Here is a 15,306-nt window from a genome sequence, read left to right as displayed (position 1 = left end):
GGGAGGGAAGGAAGGGAGGAAGGGAAGGAAGGGAGGGAGGAAGGAGGGAGGGAGGGAAGGAGGAAGGAAGGGAGGGAGGGAAGGAGGGAGGGAAGAAGGGAGGAAGGAAGGAAGGAAGGAAGGAAGGAAGGAAGGAAGGAAGGAAGGAAGGAAGGAAGGAAGGAAGGAAGGAAGGAGTGAAAGGAGGAAGAAAGAGAAGGAGAAAGGAAGGGAAGGAGGAAGAAAGGACAGAATGAAGGAAAAAGAAGGAAGGAGGGAAGAAATCAGAAAGAAATAAACAAATGAAAAGGAGGGAAGGTAGGAAGGAGGAAAGGAAGGAAATGGGGAGAAGGAAGGAAGGAAGGAAGGACGGAAGGAAGGACGGAAGGAAGGAAAGAAGGAAGGAAGGAAGGAAGGAAGGAAGGAAGGAAGGAAGGAAGGAAGGAAGGAAGGAAGGAAGGAAGGAAGGAAGGAAGGAAGGAAGGAAGGAAGGAAGTCCAGATAAAGTTCATTTTTTCAGCACTCAGTGACTGCTCTCACTCATGCCACCCACCACCCACGGCCCCAATCCTCCCTTCCCTGTACCATTCCTGCCGGTGTTCTGAACCACCCTCCCACAGGTACCCCATCCACACCCCACGGGAAGGCTGCTATGGAGACAAGGACGAGTTCCCGGGCGTGAGAACCTACGGGATCCGCGACACCAACGAGACCTATGATGTCTACTGCTTTGCCGAGGACATGGAGGGTGAGTCCCCACCCCGTCCCTCCCCATCCTGTCCTGTCCCCACCCCAGTGTCCAGCAGAGGAGGGTGCTCATGGAAGGAGCCTCTCTTGGCCTGGGCACCTGCCATCATCCACCTTGCTGTGTTTCCACTTGGGATGTTTCCCCAGTCGCTGTCTCTGTGTCCTTAAAACTTAGCCCACCTATGGACACCCAGAAAGCACGCACCCCATAGTCCGGGAGCCAATCTTACTCCCACACATCCGGCCGCCTCAGGCTGATCCCCAGGCTTACCCCAGGGTCTTCTGCCAAACACACATTACCCGTGAGGCCGGAGGGTAAACTGCCTATCTGTGCCCTTCACCCCCAGATCTTCACCCCACTTTCCCCAGAAACCAACCCTCTGACTCCCTAGAGAAATCAGACTGGTGACCCTCTAGTGCCATACCAGAGCCTTCCTGACCTCCTCAGCTCCTCTGTGACCCTCACGGGACTGGCCCTGTCTGCTAAGACACAAGTGTTGGTGGTGCCCATCTACATGGGCAGCCACTGGTGAAGGACCCCCTGGACTCCACCAACTGGTTAGGTTTTAAGAGACAGATAGGGCCCAGAGAGATAGCACAGCGGTGTTTGCCTTGCAAGCAGCTGATCCAGGACCTAAGGTGGTTGGTTCGAATCCCGGTGTCCCATATGGTCCCCCGTGCCTCCCAGGAGCCATTTCTGAGCAGACAGCCAGGAGTAACCCCTGAGCACCGCTGGGTGTGGCCCAAAAACCAAAAAAAAAAAAAAAAAAAAAAGAGACAGATAAAGGGGCATAGGGCTGGAAAGACAACACCTCACCACACAGGGACCCCAGAGCCTCTCCTGGTGAGGCCCTGAAGCACTAAGCCCTGAAGAAGGGGGAAGCCCTGAATTTACAAATCCAAAAACCTTGAAAACAATTCAAGAAAAGAAATAGGGCTTTCGGTCTCATCAAATGTCCTCTGGAATCTGGGGACGCACACATCTCATCTTTGAGAGCAACTGATTTCGGGGAGGTAATGGGTTGGTTGCTGCTGTGACTTTTGCCTTGCAGCACGGTATTTTTTGTTTGTTTTTCTTTTGTTTGGGGGCCACACCCGGTGGCCCTCAGAGGTTATTCCTGACTCTAATTCTCAGGAATCACTCCTAGCAGACTCAGGGGAACCTGTAAGATGCCAGGGATCGAACCCAAGTCAGTAGCATACAAAGCAAACATGCTCCCTGCTGTGCTATCACTTCTGTCTCTTACTTTTGTGTGTTTGGTTTGTTTGTTTGTTTGTTTGTTTGTTTTTCGGTTTGGATTTTTTTTTTCTTCTTGGGACACCCGGCAGCACTCAGGGGTTACTCCTGGCTCTATGCTCAGAAATCTACCCTGACAGGCTCGGGGGATCATATGGGATGCCGGGATTTGAACCACCATCCTTCTGCCTGAAAGGCAAATGCCTTACCTTCATACTATCTCTCTGGCCCCTGTTGTTTGTTTTTTGAGTCAGGAGTTGAGGGACTCTTAGCAGGGAGCTGGGGAGCTGGGTGAAGTATCTTGTCTCTGCGTGTCCCCCCCCAAGGACCAGAGGACAAGGTAGGCAGGATCTGGACACTGATGGGGAACCTGGGCATCCAGCCAGAGCTAGCCTGGGGGGGGCATGGGTTACCGAGGGCCACTCCCCACCGCCTTTTCCTCCCCAGGCGAGGTCTTCTATGCCACATCCCCGGACAAGTTCACTTTCCAGGAGGCTGCCTCTGAGTGCCAGAGGCTGGGTGCCCGGCTGGCCACCACGGGCCAGCTCTACCTGGCCTGGCAGGCGGGCATGGACCAGTGCAGTGCTGGCTGGCTAGCCGACCGCAGCGTGCGCTACCCGATTTCCAAGGCGAGGCCCAACTGCGGCGGGAACACGCTGGGCGTGAGGACAGTGTACTTGCACGACAATCAGACCGGCTACCCCGAGCCCTGGTCCCGCTATGACGCCATCTGCTACACAGGTACGGACAGGGGATACCGGGGGGAGGGAGTGGACACAGTCTGCATGCAGGAGGGTCCCAGCAAAGCAGCTTCCAGGAATAAGCCCTGAGCACAGAGCTGAGTGTAGGTACTGAAGGTAGCCCCCCAAAAATTTTTAAATAAAAAATATGGGCCTGAGCCATAGCACAGTGGGAGGGAGCTAGCCTTACATATGTCTTATCCAGGTTCGATCCCCAGCATCCCATAGAGTCCCCTGAACACTGCCCTGCCAGGTGTGATTTCTGAGTGCGAGCCAGGAGTGATCCCCTGAGCACTGCCGGGTGTGGCCCAAAAGTTAAATGATTAAAAGGGGGTTTCGGGCCGGGCGGTGGCGCTAAAGGTAAGGTGCCTGCGCTAACCTTGGACGGACCGCGGTTCGATCCCCCGGTGTCCCATATGGTCCCCCAAGCCAGGAGCAACTTCTGAGCACATAGCCAGGAGTAACCCCTGAGCGTTACTGGGTGTGGCCCAAAAACCAAAAAAAAAAAAAAAAAAAAAAAAGGGGGTTTCTGCTTGGATTTCTGCTCCTTCAGGGTACCAGGACCACAAGTCTCATTCAGTGAGCGCCCACTATTGTTAATGGTTTCTCTGAGAAATTCTATGCTATGTATATGGAACGCGGGGGGATCGAACTGCGGTCCGTCCTAGGTCAGCGAGTACAAGGCAAATGTCCTACTGCTTGTACCATCGCTCCGGCCCCTATGCTACCCCAAGAGCAAGCTTGGGGTACAGCTGGGACTTGTGAGAAGCCTGTGGCCTCAGATCTTTCTCCTTGTCTGTCTAGTGGAAAGCCAGCAGGGAACCCACAAGGAGTTAGTCCCACCTCCTGGGTCAGGGAAAGCTGCCATCTGCCCTTCTCAATGTCTGGCATTCAGAAAGGGCCACCAGTGGACTAGTTTCTCTGATGTGACTTTCAGGCTGTGTTCGTCATTCGAACATTCTCAGTCAGGGTCATGGGGACATGCTGGCAGCCGTGGTCACTCGGTGCATTACCAGTGGTCAAGAGTTTGGAGGGAAAAAAAAAGAGTTTGGAGGGGGCCCTTCCCTAAAGCCTCCCCATTGACTATTCTGAGTATCTCCCCGCAGTAAACACACACCTTTGTCAGGCTCTCACACACAACGTGGCCTTAAAGAATTGACCTGTCCTCTCCTCTCTGTTTCGTCCCCATGACGAGGTCCCGGGAGGCAGCATAGCCACAGGAAGACAGGGGGATGGCCAGGATGGCCAGGGCAGAGGGACAGTCCAGGGTTGCAAATGGGAACCTGGGGGCTGGAGATATAGCACAGTGGTAGGGCTTTTGCCTTGCACACAGCTGATCCAAGACGAATGGTGGTTCGAATCCCAGCATCCCATATGGTCCCCTGTGCCTGCCAGGAGCGATTTCTGAGCGTAGAGCCAGGAGTAACCCCTGAGCACTGCCGGGTGTAGCCCAAAAACAAAACCAAAAAAAAAAAAAAAGGCAAATGAAAACCTGGAGCCCCACACCCCCTCTGCCTCCTCCCATCCAGGAGAAGACTTCGTGGACATCCCAGAAAATTTCTTTGGGGCAGGCGGTGAGGACATTACCATCCACACAGTCACCTGGCCCGATCTGGAGCTGCCACTGGCCCCACGGAACATCACCGAGGGTGAGGCTCGGGGCAACGTGATCCTCACAGCCAAGCCCATCTTCGAAGCCCAGTCTACGATGCCCGGGTCAGAAGATGCCTTCACCTTTATCCCACCCGACTTTCACGGGAGCGAGACGGAAACCAGGGAGACCCCTGCGCCCTGGGACCATGCCGAGGAGCCCACGCCTCGTCCTGGCTCCATCACCTCCTTCACCAGCCAGGACCTGGTGGTGCAGGTGACCGCAGCACCGGGAGCCATGGAAGTACCAGGGCAGCCGCGACTGACCACAGGTTAGTGCCAGGGGAGGGCATAGCTGTGTGTTGTCCGCAAGTCAAGCCTGGCTGGTGAAGGGGTGAGCAGGACTGCTGGGGTGTCTCTGCCCCAGGTTCCTACTCACCCCCATACAATAGAGTCCCTTGAACACCGCTCCCAGGACGGGCCTCGGCTCTCACCCTATAGCCAGCATCAGTCCTAGAGCCCACATCAGCCTCCACCTCTCAATTACATGGCCTGAAAGTAACCTATGTTGGAGTTTGGAAGAGCTAAGGGGTTCCAATTCTATTCCAGTCACTGCCTGGTCCTTGGCCACTACCAGGAGCCAACCCTGAGTGGCAGCGTGCCTCCTGGTGTGACCCCCACACAAGGAAACTAAGTTGATAAATTAATACATTGGGGAAGACTATTTTGTGCCTCAAGAAAATGACCGGAGGACTGGAATAATAGCACAGCGGTAGGATGTTTGCCTTGCATGCGGCTGATCCAGGACAGACCTGGGTTCAATCCCCGGTGTCCCATATGCTCCCCCAAGCCAGGAGCAATTTCTGAGTGTATAGCCAGGAGTAACCCCTGAGCGTCACTGGCTGTGGCCCAAAAATCGAAGGGAAAAAAAGTGAACTTTAGTAGTTATGGATATATTTAATGATTTTAATTGATTTGGGGGGCTGGAGAGAGCACAGCAGTAGGGCATTTGCCTTGCAAGCAGCTAACCCAGGAGATGGTGGTTGGATTCCCCATTTCCCATATGACTCCCCGAGCCTGCTAGGAGCAACTTCTGAGCACCGAGGCAGGAGCCTGAGCACTGCTGGGTGTGACCAAAAAAACAAACAAACAAAAAAAGAAAGACAGTAAATGATGGGGGGGGGGGTGGCAGAGCCCCAGCACAGTGAGAAGGGCATTGGCCTTGCATGCAGCTGGCCCAGATTCAATCCCCAGCATCCCATACGGTCCCCCAGCACCACCAGAAGTGATCTCTAAGTGTAGAGCCATGAAGAATCCCTGAACACCACTTAGTGTGACCCAAATTAAAAAAAATAAGTGATGATGGGGCCAGAGAGGTGGTGCTAGAGGTTGGGCGTCTGCCTTGCAAGTGCTAGCCTACAACAGACCTTGATTTGATTCCCCGGTGTCCCATATGGTCCCCCCAAGCCAGGGACGATTTCTGAGCACAGAGCCAGGAGTAACCTCTGAGCGTCAAATGGGTGTGCCCTCCCCGGCAAAAAAAAAAAAGTGATGGTGGGGTCAAAGAGATAGCATTGAGGTAGGGCTTTTGCCTTGCATGCAGAAGGACATTGGTTCAAATTCAGGCATCCCATATGGTCCCCCGAGCCTGCTAGGAGCGATATCTGAGCATAGAGCCAGGAGTAACTCCTGAGCGCTGCCGGGTGTGACCCCACCCCCCAAAAAAAGTGATGGAAATCAGTTCCAATGGGCTTAAAGCTTGGTTGTCAATGCGTGTCTGCGCTGAATCAGTGCCTGGGCAACTCTGATTTATAGTTGTGTCCACAGAGTACAGCTGGCTCCCACCGAGGCCCCAGAAACTCAGGAGGGCACTTGCCTGGCATCTGTGAGGCCTTGGCATAGCAATACAACAATACAATAGAATAGAATAAGAATAGAATAGAGGGGAACCGGAGAGACAGCACAGTGGTAGGGCATTTGCCTTGCATGCGACCGACCCAGGAGGGACCCAGTTCGATTCTTGGCATCCCATATGGTCCCCCTGCCTGCAGGGGTGATTTCTAAGCATAAAGCCAGGAATAATCACTGAGAGCCACTGGGTGTGGCCCAAAAACTAATTAATCAATCATTTAATGAATAATAAATTATTTAAAAAAAAAAAAGAATAACATAGAGGGACCAGAGTGATAGCACAACGGTAGGGCATTTGCCTTGCACATGGCCAACTCCGAATGGGCCCCCATTGGACTCTCGTTCAATTCCTAGCATCCCATATGGTCCCCTGAGCCTGCCAGGAACAATTTTTGAGTGCAGAGACAGAGTAACCCCTGAGTGCCACCAGCAATGACCCAAAACCCCCAAAAAAATAAAAAATAAAAATAGAGGGGCCGGGTGGTGGCGCTCAAGGTAAGGTGTCTGCCTTACCTGCGCTAGCCTAGGAGACGGACCGCGGTTCGATCCCCCGGCGTCCCATATGGTCCCCCAAGCCAGGAGTGACTTCTGAGCGCATAGCCAGGAGTAACCCCTGAGCGTCACCGGGTGTGGCCCAAAAACAAACAAAAAAAAAATAGAATAGAATAACTATAAAATAGAATAAAATCTTCTCTAGAGAAGTCTGGAAAACATAGGCCTCCCCGATTCAGGACTGGTGGTGGGAGAAATAACTCCACTGTATACTGAACAAGAGTCCCCTTCAACAGTGACCTCCATGAGGTCTTGGTGGGCCCCATCTGAGGACAAGGAAAAAGAGCAAGGGGCTCAGCTATCTACTAGTCATCCCTGCCATGCCCCCACATGGGGGCTCTTCCTGGGGTTGCTAGATAAATGCAGAGTGCAGGGAAGAGGAAAGTTGAGATGTTGGCAGGGGCAGAAGGAGGTAGAGTTCAGGTGCAGTTTGTTTGAGCCAGCAGCAGGGAACAGAGTGGCATGGGGAACAGGAGGGACTATAGGAAAGGGAGGAAGAGGGAGGGACAGAGGGGAAGAGGCCCCTCATCCTAAGGAGCTTCCCATCTGTCCTCTACAACCCCAGGGGTCGTGTTTCACTACCGCCCGGGCTCCACCCGCTACTCGCTGACCTTCGAGGAGGCGCAGCAGGCCTGCCTGAGCACCGGGGCTGTCATGGCCTCTCCGGAGCAGCTGCAGGCAGCCTACGAGGCTGGCTACGAACAGTGTGACGCGGGCTGGCTGCAGGATCAGACTGTCAGGTGAAGGGGTGCACCGGCCTTTCCTGCCCCAAGCATTGCAGTGGGTCTGGACATTGTGGGGAGGGTACTGGAGTCTTGGTCGCTCACCTCAAGCCGTAAGTGCTGACTCTGCTCTGGAACCACTGTCTGCCCATGTGGCCAGGATACCCCAGAGCACCTCACCTACCCCCCAGTTGCAGGACTCAGGGAGCCACAGGGTAGCTGGACCCTTCCTGAGCCCTTCCTGCCCAGGAAGTCGCTTCCCATGAACCCGCCCTATACTCACCAGCTCCCTTTCAGGTACCCCATTGTGAGTCCCCGGACCCCCTGTGTCGGGGACAAGGACAGCAGCCCAGGGGTGCGGACCTATGGCGTGCGCCCCACGTCCGAGACGTACGACGTTTACTGCTACGTGGACCGGCTGGAGGGTAAAGAGGCTGAGGGGGACTCAGGGTGCCAAGTGGAGGGTCATTGCCTCCCCCAGCCTACCCCTGAGTGGGAAGCCCGTTTCAGAAAGGAAAAACCAAATGTACCCACACCCCTTTCTCCTGCCAGGGTTCCTGGGAAACCCAGCACTGCAGGAAACTTTGATGCCTGTAAAAACTACAGCCAGGGCTGGAGCAATAAATAGCACAGTGGGGAGGGCATTTGCCTTGAACACAGCCCACCTGGGTTCAATCTCTGGCATCCCATAGGGTCCCCCAAGCCTGCCAGGAGCGATTCCTGATTGCAGAGTCAGGAGGAAGCTCTAAGTACCACTGGAAGTGAGAAAGACATGGGGAAGGGAGAGAAGGAAGAAAGGGGAAAAAGGAGAGAGAGAGAGAGAGAGAGAGAGAGAGAGAGAGAGAGAGAGAGAGAGAGAGAGAGAGAGAGAGAGAGAGAGAGAGAGAGAGAGAGAGAGAGAGAGAGAGGAAAAGAAATAGGGAGAGAGGGGCCGGAGAGAGAGCACAGCAGTAGGGTGCTTGCACACAGCCAATTCAGGAAGGACGGTGGTTCTAATCCCAGCATCCCATATGGTCCACTGTACCTGCCAGAAGTGATTTCTGAGCACCAAGCCAGGAGTAACCCCTGAGTGCCACTGGGTGTGTCCCCTCCCAAAAAAAAAAAGAGTGAAAGAGAGAACTGTCCCAAATCAGTCTCCCCTCTAGACCCCACAGGTCCATCCAGCAAGGTCCGAACCCATGGATTCCAGAACCTTTCCTGTGGGGGCACTTCCCTGTGTAGGAGGGTCTGGAGGTAGGTGGGGTGAAACACAGCTCACACTGCCCCTCCTGTACCCCCAGGGGAAGTTTTCTTCACCACTCGCCCGGAGCTGTTCACCTTCCAGGAGGCGCTGGACGCGTGTGCGGGCCACCAGGCCACACTGGCCACCACGGGCCAGCTGTACGCCGCCTGGAGCCGTGGCCTGGACAAGTGCCATGCGGGCTGGCTGGCAGACGGCGCCCTGCGCTACCCCATCGTGACCCCGCGGCCGTCCTGTGGTGGGGACAGGCCGGGTGTACGCACTGTGTACCTACACAACAACCAGACGGGCCTCCCTGACCCACTCTCCCGGCACCACGCCTTCTGCTTCCGAGGTGGGGGCCTGTCCACTCTCCTCGAACCCTGGTCCCCGGTCCCCCAGCCAGAGGGGCTCTGACTGCAGCTCTCCAGAAAAGTAAGACTCCATACAGACCAGGTGCCCCCCGTTCTCTATGTCCCTTAGGTACGACGGCAACGGCCAGCCCAGGAGAAAGAAGGGACACCCCTCCGCCACCCCCGGCCCAGGAGGACCTGCTGATGACTCAAGTGGCCCCTGGCGTGGCCGCACGCCCCCCGGGGGAGACAGTGACCATCACCCCAGAGCCCGACACCCCGACGGAGTGGGAGTCTGTCTACACCCCCTCCAGTCTGTCCCCACAGCCAGGTTGGTGCTGCCTGAACCCTCTGTGGGGGTTCCCAGGATTCCACCCTAGGCGGACAGTTTTGAAATCTGCAGGAAAAAAAGCTTCTAGAAGCTTCTTTGGAAGACAGGCCTGCCTCTTTTTCTTCTGCGTTCTGAGCCCTCAGCAAGGCCTCCAGAACTGAGAGGGTGGGTATTGGGGTTTGGCCAGCAGGAAGTAGGCAGAAGAGGCCAGTGAATGTTTTTGTTCATTTTCAGGATTCAGCCCTCCTGCTCCTGAGACGGGGAGCAGGTGTTCCCCAAGAATGGGGTTTTTGGGGCTGGAACCATAGCACAGAAGGGAGGGCTCTTCCCTTGCATATGGCCAACCCAAGTTCTATCTCCAGCATCCCATAGGGGCCCCCCCAAGCACCACCAGGAGTGATTCCTGAGCACAGAGCCAGAAGTTAACCGGGTGTGGCCCAAAAGAAACAAAAAAATTAGGGGAGGGGACCACACCGGGCAGCACCCAGGGGTTACTCCTGTCTCTGCACCAAATTGCTCCTGGCAGGCTCAGGGGACCATATGAGATGCTGGGGATCAAACCCAGGTTGTTCGCCTGCAAGGCAAACTCCCTGTCACTGTGCTATCTCTCCACCCCACAAACAAAAAAATTTAAGAATGAGCTTTTTAGGCCCGAACAATAGTACAGGGGGGGGGGGGGGCACTTGTCTTACATGCAGCTGACCCAGGTAACTATCTGAGTGCAGAGCCAGGAATAAGCCCTGAGCATCACTGGATGTGGATCCCTCACATAAAAAAAGAAAAAGCTTTTCTTTCATCAAACTGATGCTGGCAAGGATAGACACTGCCCTCCCCCCTCCAGGGGCCCCTGGGCTTAGGCTAACAAGATGAGAAAGTGGAGATGCTTGGGGGTGACCCTCGGTCCCTGATGCCAGACCCCACATGCCACGGGCTATGAGCATGGGCTCTGAGTCTCCTAAAGTGCAGCCCCTCGTATCCCAGGCCTTGGGCAGCCTTCTGGGGGAACTGCAGCAGAAAGGTGACCTGTAGAAAGAAGGTTCAGGGTGACAGCTACTAAAGTCACTCCTATCTTCTCCCTTTCCCTGCAGGGCTCGCTCCCATGTGGCCTCCCACAGACATGGACACAAAGGAGAGCACTGAAGGCCCGTCTGTGTCCCCCGGACCCTCTGAGAAGCCGTCGACTCTATTCCCTCTGGGGCCCAGTGGGACCCAGCAGCCAGGCACTGAGGAAACATCTGGGGACCTCGTAGGCAGTGGAGATGCTTCCGGCTACCTGGACTCCAAGGGGCAGCCCTCAGGAGGGAGTGGACTGTCTTCAGGAGACCTGAGTCCCACCGTCCCCCCTGCTGGGGGTTCAGGCCTGCCCGAGGAAAGTGGGTCAGCCTCTGGGGATGGAGACAGAATTGTGGGGTCCAGTGTTCCTGACACTGGAATGTTTCCCTCAGGGGGCAAGGATAGAGAGCCTCCTGCCTCTGGGGGAAGGGAGCCCAGTGGACTTCCTTCTGGAGAACTTCCAGAAGTTTCTGCCTCTGGAGGACAGGAATTCAGCGGACTTCCTTCTGGAGAAGTTCCAGATGTTTCTGCCTCCGGAGGAGGGGAACTCAGCAGACTTCCTTCTGGTGAAGTTCCAGAAGTTTCCACCTCTGGGGGAGAGGAGCTCAGCGGACTTCCTTCTAGTGAAGTTCCAGAAGTTTCCACCTCTGGAGGACAAGAATTCAGTGAACTTCCTTCTGGAGAAGTTCCAGATGTTTCTGCCTCTGGAGGACAGGAGTTCAGTGGTTTTCCTTCTGGAGAAGTTCCAGAAGTTTCCACCTCTGGGGGAGAAGAGCTCAGCAGACTTCCTTCTGGAGAAGTTCCAGAAGTTTCCGCCTCTGGAGGACAGGAGTTTAGCGAACTTCCTTCTGGAGAAATTCCAGATGTTTCTACCTCTGGGGGAGAGGAACTCAGTGGAATTCCTTCTAAAGAATTTCCAGAAGTTTCTCTCTCTGGAGGAGGGGAGCTCAGCGGACTTCCTTCTGGAGACGTTCCAGAAGTCTCTGCCTCTGGAGGACAGGATCTCAGTGGAATTCCTTCTGGAGAAATTCCAGAAGTTTTTCTCTCTGGAGGAGGGGAACTCAGCAGACTGCCTTCTGGAGAAGTTCCAGAAGTGTCCGCCTCTGGAGGAGAGGAGCTCAGTAGAATTCCTTCGAAAGAATTTCCAGAAGTTTCTCTCTCTGGAGGAGGAGAGCTCAGTGGACTTGCTTCTGGAGAAGTTCCAGAAGTTTCTGCCTCTGGAGGACTGGAGCTCAGTGGAATTCCTTCCGGAGAAGTTCCAGAAGTTTCCCTCTCTGGAGGACAGGAACTCAGCGGATTTTCTTCCGGAGAATTTCCAGAAGTTTCTATCTCTGGTGGAGGGGAGCTCAGTGGAATTCCTTCCAAAGAATTTCCAGAAGTGTCTATCTCTGGTGGAGGGGAAATCAGTGGACTTCCTTCTGGAGCAGTTCCAGAAGTTTCTCTCTCTGGAGGAGGGGAACACAGTGGATTTCCTTCTGGACAAATTCCAGAAGTTTCTACTTCTGGAAAGGAGAGCCTGGAAATGTCTGCATCTGGGCTTGAGGAACTCAGCGGGCTGTCCTCAGGGAAGGGAGACTTTGGGGGCTTGGGCAGGCTGCCCCCGGGACTCAGAGGTGAGTATTCTGGGGTAGAGCCTGGGAGCGGCATGTCCTCCGGCCTGCCTGAGATCAGCGGCCTTCCTTCAGGGATTCCCACAGTCTCCCTGGTGGACTCCACACTGGTTGAGGTGTTCACAGCCACCACGGCAGCTGAGCTGGAGGGCCGGGGGACCCTGGGGGTCAGTGGTGCCGGTCACGTCTCGGGGTTCCCATGGGCAGAGGAGCAGGATGTTAGTGGGGAGGGGAGCGGATCCTCTTCTGGTTTGGTGATGATGTTGGGGATTCCTCTGGAAACATCTGGAATGCCCGATCTCAGCGGAGAAGCTTCTGGAATTTCTACAGGCAGCACCGAATCATCTGGCATAACTGGCCTGAGTGAGGGCATATCGGGGATCCCCGATATCAGCGGGGATCCTGGGACCCCTTCGGGAGCGGCGAGTGGCAGTGGAGACTCCTTGGGCATCACCTTTGTGGACACAAGCTTGGTGGAAGTGACCCCAACCACATTCAAAGAAGAGGAAGGTTTGGGGTCCACGGAGCTCAGTGGCTTCCCATCGGGGGAGACAGAGCTGGCTAGTGCTTCGGGCACCATGGATGGCAGTGGACAAGCTCCTGGCATCACAGTGCCCTGGGCACCGAGTTCGCAGCCCACAGAACTCCAGGGGCTGCCGAGTAGTGAGACAGAGGCCAGTGGAGACATCTCTGGGGCTGAGATGGCCAGTGGGGACCTCTCAGGGCTCCCCAAGATCTCCCTTGTGAACAGAACTTTGGTGGTTTCTGGGACCCTGGCTCCTACTGCCCAGGAAGCCGAAGGGTCTTCGGGCACCTGGGAACTCAGCGGGGTCTCGTCGGGGTCCTGGGACGTAAGTGGATTCCAGCCCAGCAGGGCACCCCCAAGTTCCCCACCTTTCAGTGGAGACTTCCCCAGCCCCACAGTAGATATCAGCGGGGACAGTTCGGCGGCCACCAGCACCAGTGGGGACACTGAGGGGCTCCCGGATGTGACGCTCATCACCTCTGAGTTCCTGGAGGGAGTCACAAGCCCCACGCTACCGCAGGAACTGGGTCAGAGAACCCCTGCAACACACATTCCCCCTGTACTGGGGTCCAGCGGGGAAGGATCAGGGTCTGGGGACACGGACAAGAAAACTCTGGAGTCCGAGACAGAAAGCTCGGTGGTGCTGGAATTCAGCAAAGAGACACTCACTTACCCTTCCTCCCAAACGGGGACATCAGCCAGCCCCGAGGCCAGTGGAGAACACTCGGGGTCCCTTGATTTGGGCGAAGCCCCCTCTTCCTTCCCAGAAGCCTACCCGGGGGTATCCGGGGAGGACTTGGCGGCCTCCGAGGTGAGTGGAGAGACGGTGCTGCCCACGGAAGCCTCCCCCAAGGGTCCTGAAACATCGGGCTGGAGTCTGGAGCCCCCTACAGCTTCTGGAGACAGGACAGAGGGTTCTAGCTCAGGGCTGGACATCGTCATCTCCACACAGGCCTCTGAGTCTGAGTGGGTCCCGCCAAGCCAGCCCCCCGCAGAGGCACTGGAAGAAATTGAGACATCCGGAACAGAGCATTCGGGAGAAGAGACCCAAGCAGCGGCCGCACCTAGCCCGGCTTCTCCAGAAGACACCGATGACGACGATGAGGCAGAAACCACCTCTGCAGGTATGTTCTGTGGGAGAAGGTGTTTGGAAGGTTCCAGCTTGACTGAGGGGTGAGCACCCCCTCCCAGATGTGAGTCATCTCGGGAAATTTCTCAGCCGCTCAAAGCCTTGTATCTAAGACAGGAGGGATCCAGGAAGGATTAAAGAAAAGATTACATAAGATTTGAGGCCAGGGCCCGGAGAGATAGCACAGCGGTGTTTGCCTTGCAAGCAGCCGATCCAGGACCAAAGGTGGTTGGTTCGAATCCTGGTGTCCCGTATGGTCCCCCATGCCTGCCAGGAGCTATTTCTGAGCAGACAGCCAGGAGTAACCCCTGAGCACCGCCGGGTGTGACCCAAAAACCAAAAAAAACAAAACAAAACAAAACAACTACAATCCCCACCACCACATATGATCCCCTGAGTCCTGCCAGGAGTGAGCCCAGAGAACTACTGGGCGTGATCATTGCAAAATACAAATAACACTTGGTTAACAACAGACTATAAATAGTTTGGGAAGTTATTCCCAAAGTCCAAGGGAGTGCACAAGTCTGTAAACATTGCCAGGAGAGAGTCCTGAGCACAGAATCAGGTGCAGAGCCATGAGTGATCCCTGAGCACGGAGCCCAAGTAATCCCTGAGCACAGAACAAGGAGTGCTCCCTTAGTATCATTTGGGTGTGTCCCTCTCAAAAAAAAAAAAATCCCGGGGCCGGCGAGGTGGCGCTAGAGGTAAGGTGTCTGCCCTGCAAGCGCTAGCCAAGGAAAGATCGCGACCGAGGTTCGATCCCCCAGCATCCCATATGGTCCCCCCAAGCCAGGGGCAATTTCTGAGTGCTTAGCCAGGAGTAACCCATGAGCATCAAACGGGTGTGGCCCGAAAAAACAACAACAACAAAAATCCAAACCCAACTATTCTTGGTCTTGAACACAGAATCAGGATCAGGAAGGATGACAGAGCAAAAAACTTACTTTTGTAAAACGTGGAGGTGGCAGGGACACCTGCCCATTCTGAAGGGATCCCCAATGTCACCTGGCGGGTTCTAACTATGGTCCCCGTGGGAGTCCTCAAGAGGTGGACCAGAGCTGCCTTTCTCTGGTTTAGTTCCGTGGGTTCCTCTGCTTTGGTCCTTTGGCCCCCGTCTGAACACTGAATCTTCTCCCCATCACAAAGCCCAGAAGAGTCTGGGTGTCTTGGGGTCTCCAGAGCTCCCTCAGTTCTCAGGGATGCTAATGTGGCACTGGGTACAGATCCCCCCAGGTCCTGTGCCGAGGTTCACTGTGGAGCTGGGACCTGCCAGGAGACAGAGGGACGCGTCGTGTGCCTGTGCCCCGAGGGTCACACCGGTGAGCACTGTGATGGAGGTAAGGATTGAGTCTCTGGACATTCCTGGGGCATCCTGGTGGGTGGGAAAGAGGAACCAGGGGCTTAGGAGCTCAGTATGGTCCTTGGTTGGGTCCTCAAGATCAAATGGAAGAGATATTGAGGTGCAAGATGTAGCCACTACTGGCCCAGGGCCCAGGGAGGACTCTCACATCTGAAACAGGAACTCCAATCTTTGGGTCCGTGGGGTGAGTTTCCTTTGAGACTCAGGGGGTGAGTCAGTGCTGCAGGTTAAGGGAGATGCATGGTTT

At 55.3% G+C, this 15,306-nt stretch overlaps 1 protein-coding gene across 1 annotated transcript in view; it reads left to right on the top strand.

Moving 5' to 3' along the window:
* The window catches only part of ACAN (aggrecan), a 33,228-nt gene that overhangs the window by 11,186 nt on the left and 6,736 nt on the right, over positions 1-15,306 (top strand). The window contains exons 5-15 of the mRNA XM_049783244.1: positions 600-727; positions 2,411-2,704; positions 4,233-4,625; positions 7,322-7,496; positions 7,776-7,903; positions 8,759-9,052; positions 9,181-9,381; positions 10,470-10,965; positions 11,080-11,649; positions 11,935-13,694; positions 14,923-15,036. Of these exons, the coding sequence (XP_049639201.1) occupies positions 600-727; positions 2,411-2,704; positions 4,233-4,625; positions 7,322-7,496; positions 7,776-7,903; positions 8,759-9,052; positions 9,181-9,381; positions 10,470-10,965; positions 11,080-11,649; positions 11,935-13,694; positions 14,923-15,036 (4,553 nt within the window). The remainder of the gene's footprint in view (positions 1-599; positions 728-2,410; positions 2,705-4,232; positions 4,626-7,321; positions 7,497-7,775; positions 7,904-8,758; positions 9,053-9,180; positions 9,382-10,469; positions 10,966-11,079; positions 11,650-11,934; positions 13,695-14,922; positions 15,037-15,306) is intronic.

The sequence above is a fragment of the Suncus etruscus genome, chromosome 11, assembly GCF_024139225.1.
Source record: "Suncus etruscus isolate mSunEtr1 chromosome 11, mSunEtr1.pri.cur, whole genome shotgun sequence".
Classification (NCBI taxonomy): domain Eukaryota; kingdom Metazoa; phylum Chordata; class Mammalia; order Eulipotyphla; family Soricidae; genus Suncus; species Suncus etruscus.
This window is presented reverse-complemented; position numbering and strand designations above follow the sequence as displayed.